The sequence below is a fragment of the Strix aluco genome, chromosome 1 (genome assembly GCF_031877795.1).
Source record: "Strix aluco isolate bStrAlu1 chromosome 1, bStrAlu1.hap1, whole genome shotgun sequence".
Taxonomy (NCBI): domain Eukaryota; kingdom Metazoa; phylum Chordata; class Aves; order Strigiformes; family Strigidae; genus Strix; species Strix aluco.
The window spans coordinates 111,363,290-111,385,065 of NC_133931.1; the positions used below are offsets into that span (position 1 = coordinate 111,363,290).

Consider the following 21,776-nt stretch of genomic DNA (forward strand, 5'->3'; position numbering starts at 1 on the left):
ATCTGCAAGTCCACTCTGGTCAACTTTATATTTGAAAGCTTTACCATGCTAGCCATGTTAGTTAACAGTAAAAGGATCCTTTTGTTGCGCTACACATCATTCACAGCTCAGTGTCATTCTGCTGTCTTCTTTCAGGCACAGGGATGGGCACCTTTTATTTCAGAGACTGCTGCAGGGCATCAGAGTTTTCTATCCAGAAGATCATGCAGATGCATTGTACTGATGCTCCTTTCCCCATCTGAATGTTTTTTCCACTGCCAAAACTTCCAAGCTCTTCCAGCGTTTCCCTTTCTTCACAAAATATGCAAGTCCTTTGATACTGTATAGTTGTTGGAAATATCAAAACTGTGTGCAGCTTTTACGCAGGTGAGCGTGCACTGCAACTTCCGACACAAGCTCAAGTTAGGTGGTGTGACATGGCTTTCTCCTGAGGTGGCTATTAAGTCTGGCATAAGGCTTGCTGATGGCAAAATGATGTTGCCCATTGCCCCAGTATATTCGCATATCAAAACTACATTTAGTAAAGAGGTTCAAGAGACAATTATTAGAGCAGCCACAGAAAATAACTAAAATGTCATGTTCCTCTTCAGGACATGGTCCAAGCCTTATGTCCAGCACCCATCAAAATGGTACTGTCTTCTGCCTTTGTCCATTAGTCTCCAGTAAAAATACAACTGCGGGTAATTTTCCACATAAGAACCTTTATCTTCTGCTGTTTCCAAACTCTATGGAAAATTAAGTGGCTGGAATCAGTTATGTAAGAAAAAGGAAACTTGAATTTTATGTGCAAGCACAAGCTTAAACCAAGCAAACATTTGTATTTTATTTCTCTATAAAAAAGTCTAGGAATACAAAGAACATTTTGCTGAATATAAAAATGACATTTTCTTTCCAAGTGTCCACACACATACTGCTTTATTTAAAATAAATATAAAACCTGCAAAATACCTTGATTTGGTTTTGCTAAAAAGCTCTCATTAGAAAAAGGAGGGGGGAAAAAGGGTGAACTAGTTCCTCTTTATTTCAAGCTTGCTGCTTTAATTCGATGTTGCATATGAAGAAACAAACAAAAATTCTAAGGAATGTAAAAAGTTCCTATGCCTGCAAAAGCCTTAATAATACAACACTAAGCTGAAGAACAATGACGCTGACATGAAAGGATTTTAGTTTCTAAGAAATACCTGGATAAATGAGAGTTTAGGAATACATGCATTCTATCCTCACACTTAACGATATGCAGTGGCACTGATCTTTTGCAGGGCTGATTTCCAGCGGCATAGACCTACTAACCCAAAACGCGCTTCCTCCCCAGGGGACTGAGCTGCAGCAGCACAGGTCACCCCAGGTTACACCCGTGGGCTGGAGACTGGGCGGTAACTTAGGTCTAGGTGAAAGAGGAGAATTCGGATTTAACATGATACACTAAATATAATGCTATGTTTAATACACTGTTCTTGGCTCATGAGGAGGACCTGCATTCTCCACTAACTACAATTTCTACATAATTTTAATGGAGAAAATTTTCCATGAAAAAATGGTAAAAACCATTTTTAATACCCACAGTTCATTAAGGTACAAACAAAATTGCTGCTTCTCAGGTTCCTTATCACTGCATCTTTCTTAAGACTTGTATCCTAAAGGTTCATTTTTCCAAATGGCATAATTTTGGCAGAGGATAAGGTCAGTGCACTCCCAGATTGCATACTGCCTATCCCTCCTGCAAACTTACAGGGATATGCAGATGCTCAGCATCTCTGAAAGCTAGGCTTGCTATACATCTAAAACAAATGTGCAGAGCATGAATATTACAATTACCGGAGAATTAAAAAAATCTGTCTGCATTCAAAGTAAAAATAAAACTGGGAAATTTCAAAATTTCCTGAGGTGCTCTTTTTGATCAATTAGAACTTTGGCTTCATTTCAATTTAGGCATTTCTTTTATAGTACAATGCAAAATATAAACTACATTGTGAATAATATAAAAGCTTTTTTTCCAGACGGGAATGCTGGAACATTTCCATTGTTTTTTTCTCAAACATATTTTTTAGCAAGTATGATTTTATGAAGCAGTTAATCTTCAGTGGAGCTGTATTCTCCAACAGAAAAGGGGACTGTTGTTTTTTTGTAGTAAAAAATATGTAGTCCTATAATTTTCACATTTAGAAGTTCTATAGTTCTACTTGAATCTTCCCACTTTTCTTACAAAAAAATTAAGTATGCCTTTTGTAATAATTCCCAGTGGGAGCATCTACTCATGTTAAACCATCTAACTTGGGTCCAGTCTGGGCTGAATAGTTGTGTTTTTCATGTATCTGTGTACTTATGCAAGTGCTAAAATAAAATAAATATTGGTGTTGATGGAAGAGAAAGCACAAATTAAATGACAGTCTATAAGATCATCACCTCTGCAGAGATGTCAAAAAGGCAAAGTTCTCTCATGTGTCACAGTAAAAGAACTGATGGCATGAAGAAGTGATCAGATGGAAGGTTTAAAATGAGAGGGGGAAAAAAAGAGGAAGTTTTCCCACAGAAAGAATAATTAAACTGAACTCATTGTGAAAAGACACGATGTAACCCAAGAGGGTAAGTCAGTTAAAAATGGTTTGGATGAATTCATGGAGCACGGGCCTGATCAGTGGCCATCAGATACTGGTCTGACCACAGGCTCCGGTGAGGAGCTCCCCAAGCCCCATGCTGGAGGAGGCCATCCCAGTGAAATCTGGTTATTCTCACACTCCTCCCAAAACCTTTGGTACTGGCTGCTGCTAGAGGTAGGACACTCATCGTCTTTGCAAAAATCCAGCCAAATTCTATGAACAGCAGCTCCTAGCTCTATCTACGGAAGTCTGGGTATGCATGCTGAACCATACACTGCTGGGAATCCAGATACACATTCAACTTGAACAAGCTGGCTTCAGAAGTCAGGAAATTAAAAGGTAGGTGTCTCACAATAGTTTTTAGGCATCTTCCTCAAAAAGATACCGTGCTAGATACTTCTTCTTAATATGCATTTTTGTTAATAATCTGTTCAATCTAAACTATAAAACGTGCTGTGCAACATGACTGAACGAATATTGCTGTGAGAAATATTTTCCCCTTGTTTGAGTAATTTAAATTTGTAAGCTAATGTAAGTTTTTGTATTAAATAATGTACTGTGTGCAGTCTTCTTTCTTCTAAAGCACTTTGAAGCTTTCAAAGGGCACTCTAGGTTAATAAATAATATGGGATTCTTTGCCAGAACTGTAGGGCATTTCCCATAAGTTCTGAATCTTCTTTGCCAGAATTGCAACATGTTGCATGCCAAATCCTGCACACAAATGTTCTACATGTGGCAAATACATATTGGTAAAGACCAGAGGCATGGCATTCCTGGATTTCTTAGAGAGAACGGGGGAAGGGAAAGAAGTGGGAGGGAATAATGAGGGAGGGCAGAGAAGAAAAAAAAAAGTCTATGCATATACCTAAAAAAAAAATCCCCAACAAAAAACCACCCCCCACACCCAAAACAACCCATAACCCACACTTCATTATTTTCAAAGACTAAACCGTTTGCTGCATGCAGCACAAACTCCCAGGTACCCAGAGCTGGGTCTTTAGTTTTCCTTCGGTTATGGAAATCGGGCCTCCATTTCTGCGATAGCTGTAGATTCTTCAAACCTGGTGTTTGTAAGGGCCAAAACACCTGCAATCCTTGCTTCTCTGAGCACATGCTAATGTAAACAGGCTGCGAGCTTGGAGAAGCATGGTCAGGATTACCACTATTTAACAGGCTGTGAGAATGAATCCTCTCCAGGCAAAGTCGTGAATGCATTTCATACGCCCTAGGCTACTGGGAATAAACCAAGACCAATATTTATTAAGAGTGAACACTTGCCTTTCTGCAGTCTCCCCACGGACAACTAGGCTCCTATTTCTGTAGCTTGGAAGAGAAGGAGTGGAAAGCAGTAAGACCCAGAAATTAAGTCGGTGCATTTGGCTGCATATCACGCAGGTTAGATTACTGAAGGATACTAGGAGTTTAAGATGTCTTCGGTTATAGTTTTCTTGATTTAATCTCTTTATACATTAATCACAAACAAGTAATTTCAACATTCCTGGCTAGTTTGGACTGAATGTCTACAGTTATTCAAAAATTTTACCATTTCCTGCAACTTCACTAAATTTTAAGAAAATGGTGAGAAAAATTCTTAATCACCCAGTAACTAACTAGCTTAAAAGGTAGTAAAAACTTCTTAGACCTCATCAGGCCTTAAGCACCAGGATTTGCCACACGTTTAAAAAACAAACTGAAGTTAAAACTGAACTCCACATTCTGCAACACTAAATGACCGTTTTACTACATGGTTTCTTTTGAGGGGGCACGAAATGACTGTAAAACCTTTGCTGTTGTCAGAACTACATTGCTTTGAGAAAAATATCCTGTGGGTTACCATTTGTTGCCATGATTTACAAAGATAAGGTCTATAGTCTGTATCAGTTTCATGCTGAAGTTTTAAAGGAAAAAAGCTTTCTGCAGAGTTTGTAGATTTCTGCATAAGTGTCTGTGTTGTTGCGAAGAGGGCTAAGTGATGCTCTCTCACAAGCTTTTCAAGAAAGTTAGCACATTTCTTCAGATTCATCTCCTGCAAGTTAAGACTCTCCCCTCCATTGCTTCTGTCTATCCAATAAAAAGCTGATATGCTATCTAAAATCAAAAGGCAGAGAGAGGGGTGAGTGCAAAACATGGTTTCTAAAGAGTAGAGAGTGAGGAGTAACTGAGTGCTACTATTGCAGTTCACAAGGAAAAGCCTTCCCAAGCACTGCTTTATCATTTCTTCTGTCCTTTGCGCCATTCTGTTCTCAAGAATGGTAACTACACGAAGCATATCAAAATGGTAGTCTGTATCAATGAACATGACTTCCACTTCCAGTCCTCCTCCTGATTTCGGCATGATGCAGCGAGCTATTAGGTGATACAGCATTTCTGTTTTTCCCGTTCCTTCTGGACCATGGAATTCAATGACATCTCCTGTTCAAAAACAAAGCAGCAAGTTATCGGGTAAGAGCATTTATAGCTCAGAGTCAGTTTTCAGCATTTACTGAACCAATACTCACTATTCCACTAATGGGAAAATGCATTTTAGAAAGTTTGATATTCATAAAATGGTTTAAATCCCGGTTAGCATCTACCAAGAGAAATTTCAATTTTCAAGAGGCCTCTGAAGTGAATAAAATCAACTGGGAACAAAGGTTGGGAAAAAACCCTGCCCGTAGCATCTAGGGCACCCAGAAATAAAAGGCTGGCAACTGGATTTCATCTATATCATTACAGGTAGATAAAGGCCAAAAAGGAAGCTGCTACACAAAAGTGGCTAAGAAGGCATCTATTTACACTATGCGCACAAAATTAAGAAATAAATTAAAAAGCAGGGGACAAAGAAAACAAGTTGACATATTAGAGGTCCAAATCATGTTGACACATTATTTTTATAGCACCGACTGTCCTTCAGCATTTCATGTCTGCTATATGCTTCTTCAGTATCTGCGCACATCACAAGATACCAACAGGAATCTGTGACCGGTAAAGAGAATGCCAGTATATTCACTTAGCACTTATATTCTTCTGTGGTGATCATAATATGAAACAGCTTCTTTTGACAAGTGGGACTCATAGATTCCCTCAAGTCCAGGCAACGACTCTACTGTCTGAAGCAAAGGATCTCTGTTCATAAATGGACTCAGCCTAACTGCCTGATCCATGTGGGTCAATAAAATACATATCACATAAACTTAAAATGTTATTTAAAAAAAACGTTATACTTTACTAGGAAACCAGTTCTTTAGTTCAAAGTGAATGCAAGATACGCTAAAGTCTTTTCCAAAGTCTTCTGATGTTTTAGAGCAAGACTCTCAAAAAAGTTAATTTATTAGTTACTCTTTATACATTTCTAATTTCTGAAACAGGATTATTTATTTATGACATTTTGGATTTTAGGCAGAAGGGTAAAGACATGCAAGGAGAATCACACAACTATAATTGCAGGAAGGTGAGAGATTTCTATGGCCTTGGCAAGTGCAAATGGCATAACAGCTTCTCATAGGGGGGATGCAAGAGTAGAAAACTAATTGCAACTTTACTTGAACGTGTTTGTGCCTGCTTGAGTTAACAGGGTTTTTCAAGTCATTACTCAACTTCCAGAGGATGCTCTTGTTCATAAGCATGTTTTATAATGCCAAGATGCATCTTGGGATGAGGGGCAGAGGGTGGTGGGGAAGGTCTTACCGCACCCATTGCAAGCACTAAAAGCAATTTACACCTGATGTGACAATTCTATCCATTTCAGTGACACCCAGATTGCCCACCTCTCCATAATGAAATTCCTGCTGCTCCACAACTGCAATTCCATTTTTATGAATTTCTGATAATTTGAAATTTATTAAAAAGCTTGATTGCCTCCCAAACCTTTACTTATCTGCTCTGAACGGCTCTCCCCACTTTAGAGATGAAAGATGACTACACTTCCTATGACATAAATCTTCATTTTCTCTTCCTGTTCAGAGGTCACAATGTCCAACTCTACCACTTGCAGCCAGCAGCTGCTCTGCTGTCACACAGACTGTGCCAGTGACATAACCACACCCTGTTAGGGTAAGATACCAGCTCGGAAGAACTCCTCCTAAACATGCTGGGTAGGTCATATTTTGTCTTTTGTAATATTTTAGAACAATTGCGTAAGGCATCTCTCGTTAAGGAACAAAGTGTATCTTCTGTCTGCCACTGGCTTCAGCACAAGTCTTCTGCCACCCTGACTGGCATTTCTGAATCCAGACCAATAACGGAACTGAGCCAAATGCAATACAGATTGCTTCACCTACCTTTACAGCAAAAGATGACTTGTTTAAGAAAAACCAGCAACTCTATATGGCCACTCTGAAGCAGCAGTGGGCAAATCTGAGTTACTGTTTAGTAATGATTTGAAAAAGTTGGTTTGTGAAATAAATGCTTGACTTTATCCATTTGAAGATGTTCTATCAAGATGTCTGTGTGTTACAGAATAACACTGAATGAGCTTTTATTGGCAGAACTAACAAATTTTTTTAAGTAAAAATTTTAAGTTGAATGAAAAATCATTCTTAGGAGTTTTTGTGATGGTGGCTTATAAATTTTAACAGCAAGACAGCTAAGCACCCTTCAAAGCTTGTTCAACATCACTGAACAAGATACACATCTGGGCTGCAGTTAGACCAAAACACTTAAGTCACTCTGAAAAGAGTAATAACTTGGACTGTAAGAAAACCTCAAGAGAGCCGGAGATTTCTGTGCCTTCATGATTATCAAAGAGGCTGCCCACAAGAAGAACGGGTGCAAAACAGAAGCCATTTATAGCAACATCTATAAATGTGGGGTTTCATTAAATTAGCAACCAGGCTGTAAAATTAAGATAAGGGGGGAAATTCATCCTTCTAGATCAGAGAGGACAAACCATGACACAGCAGAGGAGGAAGCGTGGCCAGCAAGGTTTTCCAAGAAGCCTTTGACACCCTCACAATAGGTCATGGAAGAAACTTAGTGATCAGCACTAGCATCATCCATTAATGTCGAAATAACTTTGAGAGGAGGATTAGTAAAATATATGGTCACAGGATAAAAACAGTCTGAAGAGGCAGAGTAGGAACAGACACTTTAACATGGAAGAAAGTTAATGGGAAATATTCCCATTAGAATTGGTGGTGCCCAACATTGAACTTATCAGTAGATGAATGTTCCATTAGCTTGGCAAAATGTCTAAGAAATAAACTAATTGGGTAATAAAGACTTAAGATTGTGAAGATTTAACAGATCAAGATGGATGAGTAGAATGATTTCATATGAAATTCAGCACTGACAAAATTCAAGTGCATTTTAAGGAGTCACCCAACACACTGCTTAGCTCACCAGTAGTTTGAACTGGCCCACTATGGGCAGACTAAAGAGTATAATAGTCCACTGCTACGCAATGGCATACAGGATAAACTAAATGATGTTGCATAAATATCTATGGAACACTAATATATTTTTAACTGAAACATTATGCTCAGTCCTGGTTCGATTCAGTGTTACCTCTTGAATAACAAGAGCCTCGAGTTTTGCCTGTTTGCCTGTAATCACTACACTTGGTTAAACTGTTTTCTGACATGCAGTTACAAACAGGCTACTAGAATACTCAGAAATAACTGCAGGTTTCACATCATCAGATACCTTGAAGTTACTGGACTAGTAATTTACAATACTGTGCAGCAGCTGTCAATAATATTTGTACCATTTAGTAAAGTAGAAGTAATAGGCCTAATATTTATTCCAAGTTAATGTAGGGTGTCATACTATTGCTGAACATCAGAGCTTTATACTGACACCCACACCTTCATACCAGTGGCATAGGAGAAATATGACTGGAAATAGTGGAAGATTATTTAAAGCTTGCGTCACTTTTGCTCCATTCCCAGAAAGCTTAAATGGTATGTAATTAATATGCTTACGTGTTCTTAAATATTCAAGTCCATCATAATTAGAAGCAGTGACTAGAATATCACAGCAGTACCTATATTAGCTGTTCCTATTTTATAGTACTCTGACATAGAAGTTATGAACACTTAACTACAACATAACTTTTGGATAGTTTACGGAAACTTTCATATATATGTTTGTTTGTTTGAAATACCATCAGGAAAAAGAATAGTTTAGGTCTTTGCATTGCTTTAATCATAGCATTTCAGATTAAGAGCTGTTCACTACGGACTTCATGGGCAATGTATTACTGTATTCCACAGTGACCTGCTAAAAGACAAGTTCATGACAAATGGAGAGGTAGGTCTTCAACAGGGATTTAAGACTGAATAATGAGAACACACAACAAAATCACACGGACTCACATAAATACTATGGTATTAAAAGACAAAGCAAAAATGTAATAAAAGGTGAAGTCCATTTACGTATATATAGCTAAAGATCTGTGCTAATATGTTATGTAGCTTTATTAATGTCAACCAAAAAGCACGACCAGTATCGATAATAATTGATGCCATTTGTTAAAAGCAGAAGGAAAACAAGTGCTTCAGAAGCTCAATGACTGAGTTGGCACAGAGAAACCAGTGATGAGTTTAGAAGGTTTCCAGCCATCTTAGAACTGAGGTTCTGGAACAGTCTTTGGACAGACATGAACAACCTACACAGCTTTAAGAGCAAAGCTGATAATTTGACAGTGCAATTATGTAATGCTGTGGACTGTGACAGCAAGGGCAATTACTGACCCCCAGGAAGGCTTCTTATGGTCTGTTCTACCAGAACATGGTGTTGTTTAATCTCAAACATTTGTTTCTTGTGTGTAACGTTCATTAAAAAAAAAGACTGAAAGATCAGCATTTTCTATTACTGCATTTTTTCAAAACAAAAATATCTCATCTTTTAAAAAATTGCTAAAAATTGAGGAGCCTTGTGAAGCATATACTGATTTCACTACTGGTTCTTAATTCGTCTTGTGAGTAACAAAGCAGTTCAGAATTGAGAGTATTTAAATAATCTTCTCTGCTCCATTTGCACTGGCTTACCAGTATTTCTCTGCCCTTTATCTTTGTTATATCATATTTGAAACTTTCAGGGGCAGGAATCGTATATTGCTAAACCCCTAATGTATTCTCAAGTGCTGCAAAATAATACATGAATAGTCTCACAGTGACTTCATTTGTAGATTAAGCATCATTTCTCATCCAGTTATCCTGATTATTTTTATTGCTTTTTCTGCTATTTCTTCTGAACCTTCTACAATTTGTGGGAATTTAAATTGCAGACAAGTATGTTGATAACCACTGCAGCTACATACTTTTCATATGAAACCCACTCATTCATACATACATTCAACTGTAGTACCTCACAGCATGATCTTTACAGTTTGCCATTCATATAACTTTTTTACTATGCATTTCTAGTTTTGTGTAATTATTCTGTTCCATTGTGAAATCCATGAAATTTCATACAATCTGGAAAACCAGTCTGACTTCCTGAATAAACAAGAAATTATTAAGTCTGCTCATTTCTGTTTAGCTCAGTAATTTCTTTCATTAAAACATCCAATCTTGATATTAAAACTTGCTAGAAGAATCTACCTTAAACTTGTTGTAGCAGTGTCATTGGGCGGTAGCCCAATTTCTCCAGTTTCATTTATTCACTGAAGGTCTATATAAGTCATTTTGATCCTAACATCATGCAGCTGATTAGTATCTATGTTCATAATGGCAGTATTTCCAAAGTGCCATCTAAATATAAACAGGATTTTCCAGGCCAAGACTGAATGGCTTGATGACATGGCTTTATTGAAAAGGACTGCTTGCTCACACCCCTTTTCCTAACTGATCCAGACTACTCCATATCAGGTTCAAGATCATCTAAGGAACCTGAAGCTGCACAAGTCCATGGGACCCAATGAGATGCATCTGCAGGTCCTGAGGGAACTGGTGGATGAAGTGGCTAATCCACTGACCATCATATTTGACAAGTCGTGGCAGTCTGGTGAAGTTCCCACTGCCTGGAAAAGGGGAAACATAACCCCCATTTTTAAAAAGGGAAGGAAAGAAGACCCGGGGAACTACAGCCCAGTCAGTCTCACCTCTGTGCCCAGCAAGATCATGCAGTAGAACCTCCTGGAAAGTGCGCTGGGGCACATGGAAAATAAGGAGGTGATTGGTGACAGCCAACATGACTTCAGTAAGGGCAAATCATGCCTGATGAATTTGGTGGCCTTCTATGATGGGGTTACAGTGCTGGTGGGTAAGGGAAGAGCAACTGACGTCATCTGCCTGGACTTGTGCAAAGCATTTGACACTGTCCCGCGTGACATCCTTGTCTCTAAATTGGAGAGACATGGATTTGACAGATGGACCACTCGGTGGATAAGGAATTGGCTGGATGGTCGCACTCAAACTGTTGCGATCAACGGCTCGATGTCCAAGTGGAGAGCAGTGATGAGGGGCGTTCCTCAGGGGTCGGTGTTGGGACCAGCGCTGTTTAACATCTTTGTGGGTGACATGGATGGTGGAATTGAGTGAACCCTCAACAAGTTTGCCAATGACACCAAGATGTGTGGTGTGGCTGACATGCTGGAGGGAAGGGATGGACCATCCAGAGGGACCTGGACAGGCCTGAGAGGTGGGCCCGTGCAAACCTCATGAAGGTCAACAAGGCCAAGTACAAGGTCCTGCAAGGGGTCAGGGCAATCCCAAGCACAAATACAGGCTGGGCGATGACTGGATTAAGAGCAGCCCTGCAGAGAAGGACTTGGGGGTATTAGTGGATGGAAAACTGAATATGAGCCAGTAATGTGTGCTTGCAGCCCAGAAAGCCAACTGTATCCTGGGCTGCATCAAGACAAGTGTGGCCAGCAGGTCGAGGGAGGTGATTCTTACCCTCTGCTCCACTCTTGTGAGACCCCACCTGGAGAACTGCATCCAGCTTTGGGGTCCCCAATATAAGAAGGACATGGACCTGCTTGAGTATGTCCAGAGGAGGCCATGAAGATCATCAGGGGGCTGAGGACAGGCTGAGAGAGTTGGGGTTGTTCAGCCTGGAGAAGAGAAGGCTCCAGGGAGACCTTATAGTGGCCTTCCAGTACTTAAAGGGGGCCTACAGGAAAGATGGGGAGGGACTATCAGGCAATGTGGTGATAGAATGAGGGGTGATGGTTTTAAACTGAAAGAGGGTAGATTTAGATTAGATAGAAGGAAGAAATTCTTTACTGTGAGGGTAGTGAGACACTGGCACAGGTTGCCCAGAGAGGTTGTGGATGTACTCTCCCTGGAAGTGTTCAAGGCCAGGTTGGACGGGGCTTTGAGCAACCTGGTCTAGTGGAAGGTGTCCCTGCCCATGACAGGGGGGTTGGGACTAGGTGATCTTTAGGGTCCCTTCCAATCCAAAGCATTCTGTGATTCTATAATTCTATATCACTGAACTTTGCTATTTATTGAACCTTAAGTTCTTTGCAAATTTTTGTAGTTATGACTTTGTGGTGGTTTTTTAGACCACTGAATTAAAAAATAGGTTAAATGACAGAATCTAGAACAAATTTCTGTAAAACTAATAGAAAGAGACCAATGTGCTTGGTATTTACTCACCTACACCTGTGCTTTGAGACCCATAAAGCAGATTTTATAATCCATTTAATAATGTTTGGAATGGTGACTTTGCATTATTTCATTTTATCTAGTTTGCGTAAAACAACATCAACAATTAAAATTCTGAATTCAGGGCAAAAATACCTACTTGTACACTTATCTCTGTCATATTGCTCTGAGAATACTTTTACATCAACATTTTTCCATAAATGGGATAAAGATACATTTTTACCATGAACAGGAGATCCTTCCTCAGCAAACAGACGGGGTTCAAGATTCTTCAGAGAACTTCTTCCCTCAAGTCGTGCAAGCAGCTTTTAAAGAAAAGGCAGAAGAGAATGCTGTTAACTCAAAGTAATGCACCTTGGGAATCACATTTAAAGGATTCTGAGAACTGGGAGTTTTCTATGACAGCCCTATCAAAAGATTAGTCTGATCTTTAAAATATTTGCATAAATACATATGATAACCTACAGTCTGGACTACAGCAACAGAAGGTTCCATCTTTACAAACAATTAGCACACAGATTCAATGGCAATAAGGAGCAGATACACATTAGGGGAAAAAAGCTGAAAAAAAAGAAAAAAAAGCTGCACAGGTAGACTAGAAAGAGGGATTGCCTCTGGTATACAGCAGTGCTGACATTTGACAGAACAAAAGGAAAGAAGATCATCTGTAATAATCATCACCTCCACAACAAACTACTGGTTGAGAGGTGAAACATCAGACATCATTAGTCTCCTGAGTCAGTTCCTCTGAGCATTTATAAGTAAAAGCATGTACATTTCATCTGAAAGACTCTACAGGACTCTTCTGGACTACAATCCTATTATATCATAGTTACTTGTTCAAACAGAGTATGGATTAAGAATGATCAAAAATAATGAGCCACCAGTGGCTCTGCAAGAACCTTTCTAAAGCAAGCTCAAATTCGTAAAGTAAGTTCCACCAAATCCCCTTGTAAAGCAAGTCTATTGTAAAACAAATTAGTCCAAAGTTCATAGACAATTTCTTAAATTGACAGGTATTTGCATAGCAAGCAGACGGCTATTCACTTAACTTGTGTTATTTGTAGTTCTGGCATACATTCCTAAACCAAGAATGAACATTTCACCCAGCACTAGAGCTGCTATTCCCTACATGTATTAACACACAGAGGAAAGGACACTATCAGGATGCTCAGAGCATTGCCAGAGCACATACCCTGGTGCCAAGTATCTCATTCTCCAAGACACCCAGCTGTCATTTAAAATTTAAACAAAACAAATCCCGTTCAGTTGTATCCCATCCTCCTTAAAGCCAGTCATCAAACCAGCAGTGAACACACACCTTTAAACACATGCTGCCTTATCTTGCTTTCCTCCCTGCCCCATCAATGAGCAACATTTGCTCTGAATTGTCTTAAAAGTTGTTTGAACAGTTGTGTGTGTGTTTGCCTTTAATAGTAGAATAAAACTCCATTAAATGGCCCTGAATTTACTTCAAGTGGTCACGACGGGAATCTAAATGTGACATTTTCATTGACATTTTAACATTCCCTGCCATTAACAAAATGTCAATGTGTTTGCCTTTGTTCACCTGTTCACATGTATTCAGGAGAGTTTTCTGGCACGTCCACTGAAGGGCCATAAAAACACTTGAATCGACCTTATTCTGGATCTGCAGATCCTCCCATTATGTTCCACACATTTGTGCGGTGCAGAAAACACTCAGTGAATATTTTGGGAACCAGTAGAGTTCTGTGACCTGGACAAAGCAAAAATCCAGATGGACATATGTACACAAGAAAACAGGAACGTAACTTGGGGCACATAAACCAGGAGCTTGCAACTACCAAAAGGGCCATGGCAGACCCTACGTGTGCAGCCCTCCTGTGCAAGCAGTTGCCTGCGCCTGGCCCACAGCGAGGAGAGGCTGCACCCGCCGTGGAGAAGGGCCGAGAATCTCTCACCCCCTCATCCGGCAGTGGAAGTCGAGAGAAACAGGAAAACCGCCACGGGCTGCTGCTTTCTGATGCTCTTCATTTCTTTGCAAAGGAAGCACCACTCCGGCACTCGGCGATCATGGGGACTCGATTACGGGCACTGCTAGGGGCAGGGAGTCACAACCCTTGCTGGTCTAAACACACTTTTGCAGCCTCCTGCTCCCAAATTTATTTGTACATTAACAATACATCCTCTGCAGTTTATTTCTTCTGGAAATGATAAGCCCCCGTCTCTTCTTAGACCTCCACCTCTTTAAGCTTACTGCTAGAGCTTTGGAAATACATGGTAGATTGATCGCCATCGTTTACATATGAATCTGCGGTTATTTAAATGACAAGTTTATATATTCACTTTAAATAACTACAGGTGCTTACTCCGAGCATTGCTCATGTAGGTAATTTATGATGATTCGCTGATGATAGCACACCTGTGTTTTTATCAAACTTGTATTTACTTCCGAGTTTTGAAGCAGAATCTCCAAAGGCACTTGCCTCATTAGTGTCACGCAGGGAGCAGCGGGGTTCCTGGCAAAAACAGCTAACTATTTTCCTTCAAATCTCACAAAGGTTTGTCCACACTACGGCAGAAGTGACGGTAGCAAAGCAGAGATGATACACTAGAGAGGCAGCCCTCACCTCTGCTGAAATTAAACACAGAGACAACACAGGTTTTGCCAAATCGGCAAAAGCCACCTTGGCGCTGTTCCAGGGGAGGCATTTCCATTTTGCCCTCTCACATTTTCTTCTGTAAAATGGAGGGGGGGTGGAATCTACACCATTTAAAGGGTGATCTGGATGGCAGACTTCAGGCATGCTGGGCTTTGTCACGGCAGCGTACAGAACTCAGCAGCACAGCACAGCTGAAAAGAGCCTTTGAGTGGGAAGAGCTTGGAAAAAATCCCCCCAAACAATTTCAAATCATGGATCAGAGACTTCAGATTCTAGAATTTAACTGTAGATACTTGTTTTTTCTTTCTTAATGCTCTTTTTATCTTCTTTTACACAAAATACCACCTTTTAGCAACTTGCTAGTGGTAGGTCTTTGGTCTTTTGTGTTCTTCGAAAGTGTAATTGTGCCAGCAAGAAACTGCACATATGCCCAGTGATATGTACAAAACAAGCTATACAGCAAGAGTTCAGCAACAGCTGGGTTAAACTTCATTAACGACAAGGCTGATGGGACTCAAATATTTCAAATACCTCTTTTATAATTTATCAATTTCATCTTTTTAAGAAAGAAATGTGCATATGGACAGTCCCACTAATACACTATATGCTTATACTGTATTGCTTTCAACAAAGCTATGCATAAATGCAAACATACGTGTAGGTCTTGTCAGGAATGAGATATTACTTCATTAAAATGTTAAAGAAATTCAAATTAAATACTCCAGCTCTGTTAGAGGCTGTGAGCTAACCTACAGGCTATTTACACATACAAACCTATCATCTCGAGTATGATATAAAATTTAATTTTCAACCACTGTAACCACTCTGACTGAGCTTTTGTAAACTTTGGGCACAAAGACATATGCAAGCAATTTATCATTTATTTTATTGTGATATACCAAAGGTGTTTTGCGAGAAGTTCTAATTTGTTGTATTAATTATATTCAATAATAAGAGTACAAGACTGCGGTCTCAGTTTAACTCAGTAAAATCCGATCTTACAAATGAGACTATTTGAGGAAGTATTGTTTTAAGTTAAGTATTGTTTTTAATCAACATTTTCTGTTTCGAGGGCTTTTACCATTTTTTCTGGACAGTGTACTTGCAGGCTAACCTTTCTTAACCCACTGGTTACCAACTCCTCCCTCGTTCAGGTTTGGTTATCCATTCCATCACAGGCAGTTGCTGCCACGTGCATTCCCTGTTGGCACCTCTCATGTGGACAAATAAATGCCTTTACCCACTTGGACACAGAGCACAACCCATGTCCTTAATTTGTGTATATTTGCTGATAGCGGACAACTGTTACTGTTGTTTTTTAAAGCGTCAAAAGGGCTTAAGGACTCAAGTCCGCTGAAAAATCGTGCAGCTTTAGTTAAGAAATAAATATGAATCATCACACGTTTCTATGCTTTTATGTGCACTACTCAGCATATTCTGATACAGTAACACACAAATGTCCAAGTAATTAAGTTGCTGGTTGCAAGCAGAAGTCACTAGCAGATGAAGCATCCAGCAGAGAAAAAAAACAACGAACAGAACTCCAAAACTCGAACCCCTTTTCTCCACAGAACAGGAAAGCAATTCCACCTTCCATACTCTTTATTTAAACCAAACCTTCCTCACAGCTCTTCTTCCTTACCGCATCCACTCCAACGTTTGGGAGGGGATGCGCGAAGAAAACACGTATACAGGAATTCCTGAACGGCCGGGACAACCTCCCGCCGCGCTGCAGGGGAGCGCCCCAGCAGCCCTTCAACCCGCGCCCCAGAGCCGCGGCCGGGGACACAAAGGCAGGGCAGAGCCCCACCGCCACCCTTACCCTGGCTGGCGCCGGCTGCCTCAGCCCGCCGCCAGCCGCCCGCTCAAAACCCTCCAGCAAAACCGAAGCTTTCAGGGGCGGCTGAGCAGCCCGGAGCGCCTCCCGCCGCCCCCCTCAGCGTGAGGCGCACCCCCGGCCGCGCCCTCCCGCACCGGCCCCGGGCTGACGGGGCCCCGCTCCCACAGGGGAGGCGGTGGCGGGAGGGGGAAGGGCGGCGGAGGCGGGAGGGCGCGGCTCTGCGGCGCGGCGCCCCCGCTCCTTCCCTCGCGCACCGCCCCCTCGGGAGGCTCCGCGGCCGCCGGGCGCTCCCCTCCGCCCGCCCCCAGAGGGTGGGGGACGGAGCCGGGGACGGAGCCGGGGGGAGCGCCCGGCGCTTCCCTTTCCCCGGGCTGCGGCCTCGCCTCCCCCTCCCTGGCCGCCACGGGAAGGCGGTTCCCGGCGCCCCGCGGCTGAGGAGAACCCGCAGGGGAGGGGACGGGAACCCGGGGTGGGGGGGGGGGCAGCGCCTCACCTGAGTGCCCGACTCCGCCCTCCGGAACGCGTCAGCCATGGCGCGGCTGGGGGAGGGGGCGCAGCTCCCACTCCCGGCCGGCGGCAGCAGCCACTGCGCAAGCGCGCCGCCACGAGCTGCCTCCCCCGCCCCCCCCCGCGCCTGCGCCGCCGAGCGCAGCGACTCGGCCGGCCGGCGGCTCTGCGCATGCGTGGTCCGGCCCCGGGGAGGGGGGGGTGGAGTCCACGTGCTCCCGGTTCGCGGGTTCGAGTCCCGCCTGGGGCTCATGGCGTGTCCGCCGGCCCAGCGCCATTAGGGATTCTCAGGGGACCGGTCACAGTAGGGAGGCGGGTGCTTATTTATTTTTTTTAAAGGTCTGTCTTTATATAGGTTGTTGGTTTGGGTTTGTTTTTTTCTGCTCCTGATAAAATGGGGGCAGGTGGCTGGGTTGACATGATTCAAGGGATGCTCGTCTGTGACACTGGGGTTAGCGTGACTCAAGGGATGCTCATCTGCGTGGCCACGATTAAGCTATTGACGCCTGCGAAATTGCTCTTTGCAAAAACCAGCCATCAATTATGGCTTGGATTAAAAGGAGCCTGGAATATTTTACATATCGTGCCTTGAATGAACCAGGCTCCCGTGGCGTGTGATGCTCCAGGGCAGAAGCCGACCACCCGGCGAGTCCCTCGTGTGGGTGGCTGTGCAGCTATGGCCGGCAGCGGGACCGGCTCCTCCCGATGACCACAGCCCATCAGCTTGTCCACTGCGGTTGTGCAGCCTGAGGCAGGGAGAGGGACCAGAACATGGAGAACCTGTTTGTGTTTTCCATAGGCTAAATGCAAAAACAGTAGGATAAGAATAGCACCTCCCCATATCTGCATATCAAAAAGCAGTAATGATATCATCCCTTTGGGTTTAGTGAGGTTATTGGCAATACTGCACCTTCTTACAGTTAGGGGGAGAAACTGGTGGTGGAGTTCTTTGTTTCTTCAAAGAAGTCATGTTTGTCTATATAAAGAGAGTTTCTCCTAGCTTGGTGCTGAATGCACCACAGATCAGAAAAATCTAACCTCAGATGCAAGGCAGTGGCTTTGCTTACTCTTTCAACTCTCTTTCAGCCCAAAATATACCGCTCCCTCTGTTCGAAACACCCCGTTGTTGCCATCTGACTCTAACTCAACATTTTAGATGGATGCCACCTGCCTCTGCAAGGTCAGCCAGATTTAACCCAACTCAAACCAGTACTTTTAGTGTCAAGTCCTAATACTGCTCATTAAAATACAGAAAGGAAATTATCTGTTTGCACAGCCATAGCAGCCTTTCTTTGTGTATGGATACACATGCAAAATTATCAACAGTTTGGAAGGTGGTTTTCTAGTGAGAAATACTTGGATGGCTGCAAGGCGGGGACATGTGGCACAAAAATGCAACTACAATACTATTGGTTTAATTTTATTAACAGAATGTTCTGCTTTGCGTTTGGAAGAAGTCAACATAAGGGACAAACAACTGTAAGAGCTGCATGTCTGACTGTTGGTACAGTACCTTAGAGGTCTGGGCCACGTTCCCTGGAAGAGTTCAAAAGACTTGTTAATTAGAAGTGATTGCCCTTGAAGCTGACTGATGATTGAACCTAACCCAAGAGTAGAGTGGACTCGCTGTGACTTATGACAACGACACTACTCACTGCATCAATCACATGATTTTTTTTTTTTTAATTATAGGTTCTTTGTTGCTGTTCTCCTCTAATTAAAGCCATTGCACTAATTTTTAAAAAGTGATTGCTACTTGAATTCAGACACATAAAATATACAGCACACATAAATGCCAGTTGACTGAAACCCACTCCTGCCTCATCGCTTACCACCGCCTGTATCCCAGTAGGGTCCTATGGGAGCTCTTCTACTGCATGGATGAACACAGTTTTGGTATTACAATCTAATGCAAGATGAAGTATCACAGTTCAATGGTGATCAAGCAACAAAGATTCAAGAGAGGGAGGGTAAAAGACATGGAATTCACCTGAGCAATAAAAAAAATATAGATATTTAATTTCTTGACATATTTAGTAGATAACAGAAATGTGTAAATCAAATACACTGGTTGCCTTGATAGGCAGATTGCCGTAACCACCTCTCATATGTTACCTTTTCATTCACTTCCTTCATACAGTGTGGCTGGCATTATGAAGTTAGAAGTTAGAAAATGGATACATACTTTGTCAGCAGTCTGCCTTAATAAAGACTCACATCATGCTTTTTTCATTTATTTGTCAGTACTATCATTTCTCTTCTTTGCAGATCAAAAGCTAGATTTTGGCGATGAGGCACACTTCAAACTTTAACCCCAAACCAGCCTTATGTAGATCTTTGTCTATCTAAACCCCTGTCCTCTGCACTTCAGCAGTCAGCATCACATTCTTTCATATTTCTCTGCAGTGTTTCTGAGTGATAATGTGTGATACAGGACCTTACCCACTCCTTACTCTTCATTTCTAAATGGCAGAAACCTCCTTAATGCAGAATCCTCCTTAATGCAGTATAGCTACAAGTAGCTCATTGTATCCAGGGTCTCTATGCCCCAGCACTCCTGTTCCTACAGGAAGAAAATTAGTCTTCCTTTGTTTGGCATGTGGGGAGCCTGAGGGTGCCCCTCAAGCCACAGGCACTGTTTATGTAGCAATTCAGCAGCAAAAGCTATGACTTTTCTAATAGCAGAAAGACTGGACTCTAGGGGTATGCATCTCCATCTTTATGAAATGTGTATCGTGGAGAAAATTCCTCTTTTCCAATCTTGATTTTGAGCATCTTCCACATGGAGATGCTGTGTTTTCCACGGCACATGTTTAAGATCTTGATCGTAGGAAGAGAAAATGACAGTACAAGAGAGGAAGGTATTTTAAGTCGAGATGCAGCCCTGAGCAAAATTGATTTTTATTATTTTTAGGGGGGTATTTGCTCATTCATATGAGCAAATTCATTCATTGCTAATTTCAGCCAACAGAAGGAAACTGGGCTGGATTCTGGGGAAGGAAGGAGTAGCCCAGGTGCCCTGGGGCTATGGAGAACCAAGTGTACTGTTTACAGAAACATTTGATTTCTTTTTAAGAAGCAAAGTCCTAACTTTAAATTGCCAGTTGGTCTATGATACAGCGCCAGTCTAAAGAGTTAACACCTTATCCTGGAACAAGGCCTGAGGTAAGAGCTTGAGCAAAAGGGAAAAGCATGAAGAAAAACTATGTGCGGACAAGAAATTTAGACTATGTGAAGATGTTTGCAAAAAATACATCAAACTTTTATATTTAATTAAGTAATAGCTAAATTAGAAACTGAAATGTAAATGTTTCCTCCTTTAAGAGTTTTTTTTCAGTCACAGAGATTTTGCTCCAACATAAGCTTCATCATTTTGAGCGTATTGTCACTTAATGTTCCCTTGCAAGATTTGTGTGGGTGCATTCCAGCACAAACCAGCTCCAAACAGATCTTCTAGGTTGAAAACAGTTTGTCTCTGTTCGTATAGTTGAATTAAACTTTTTCAGTAAAGTCAGTGGTTGTTTTCCTAATTAACCTCTAGGCTCTTAAATACCTTCACTCCAAACATGACAAATTGACTATCCGAAAAGTCATTAAACAGAAGAATTACTCCAGGAAATAAAATAGAAAGACCTTGTTTTCTAATTCTGTCTTATCTACTTCTTTGTGTAGTAATGCTCAAAACCCCAAAGGTTTACCAGATAAAGGCTGTATCAAAGTTGTAAGTAGACCTCAAAAAGGATGAAAAAGAATAATAATAATAATAGTAAAATTTAAGACTTGAGGTAGATGTTGAATCTGCTTGTGGCAAAGCAAATTATCATCTGCCTGTTGGATTATTTGCAACCTCTCTGTTGTGTGACTCCTCCAGTTTCACGTTGCTGATTTCAGCCCCACTGTTCCAAGTTCCTCTCAGTGAGTGAAGTGATCTGTCACTGGATTTTATTAGATTTTTTAGAGCAGATGGCTGATTCTTTTCACCTGGAGAACTGCCACTTTCTTTAGATACATGTCAGGTTTTATGATAGTCTAATTTATCTGTTTACTTGAGAAATAAGTAACTTAAATTAGGAGGGTGTTATCATTTCACTGGCCTCAGAAATGATGATAGATTTGCTGCGTAACCTGGAAAAAAATCACAAAGAGAAAATAATTTAATCCATTGGTAGATGGACTGTTAGCCATGAAAAAACAGTCCAGGTCATTGTGGCATCTGTGATAGAGTTTCGTAGCTGGTTGCTGGATATTCTGCTTTATATATCAGGTTGCAGATTTACATCAGGAATAAACTTGCTCTATGGAGCCATTCACCTGTACTTATGTCTAGATTTCTTATTTCTGCAGGTTGCCTTTTATCAGCTTGTATTCCTGAGTTGGAATTACTCCTTGTTTGTTTGTACCAGGTTGTTCTTTCTCTGCTGCTTCTTCCGTCCTGTCTGAATAATTCTGCACTGGCTCATTGTGAAGCTGCCAGATACTCTTTACTCAGACGTTAATCACACAGATAAGGACTGGTTTGGTATTGGTGACCTGGCCAGGGGTATTTTCTTGCTTGTCTTTGGGCACAGTTTAAGGTTAGCAATAAATAAATAAAGGTTTACAGAGAAGAGCGCCTGACTTGTAAAGATGCCTTCATAGCCAGCGGTGACTACAG

General features: G+C 41.5%; 1 protein-coding gene across 1 annotated transcript; it reads right to left on the reverse strand.

Annotated features, from left to right (window-relative positions):
- Nucleotides 1-802: 802 nt before the first annotated feature.
- XRCC2 (X-ray repair cross complementing 2) lies at nucleotides 803-17,253 on the reverse strand. The gene is made up of 3 exons (XM_074831371.1): nucleotides 17,109-17,253; nucleotides 12,354-12,435; nucleotides 803-5,009 (listed from the first exon to the last, which is right to left on the reverse strand). Exons 1-3 carry the CDS (start codon nucleotides 17,145-17,147, stop codon nucleotides 4,294-4,296), a joined length of 837 nt encoding a protein of 278 aa, XP_074687472.1. The 5' UTR covers nucleotides 17,148-17,253; the 3' UTR covers nucleotides 803-4,293.
- Nucleotides 17,254-21,776: the final 4,523 nt, after the last annotated feature.

Coding starts and splice junctions, on each gene's coding strand:
- XRCC2 (XM_074831371.1), bottom strand. CDS start 17,147: ATGGCTGACGCGTTCCGGAGGGCGGAGTCGGGCACTCAG. Junction 12,436..17,108: donor GGGCGGAGTCGGGCACTCAG/GTGAGGCGCTGC, acceptor TTTCTTTAAAAG/CTGCTTGCACGACTTGAGGG. Junction 5,010..12,353: donor GGAAGGATCTCCTGTTCATG/GTAAAAATGTAT, acceptor GTTTTTGAACAG/GAGATGTCATTGAATTCCAT.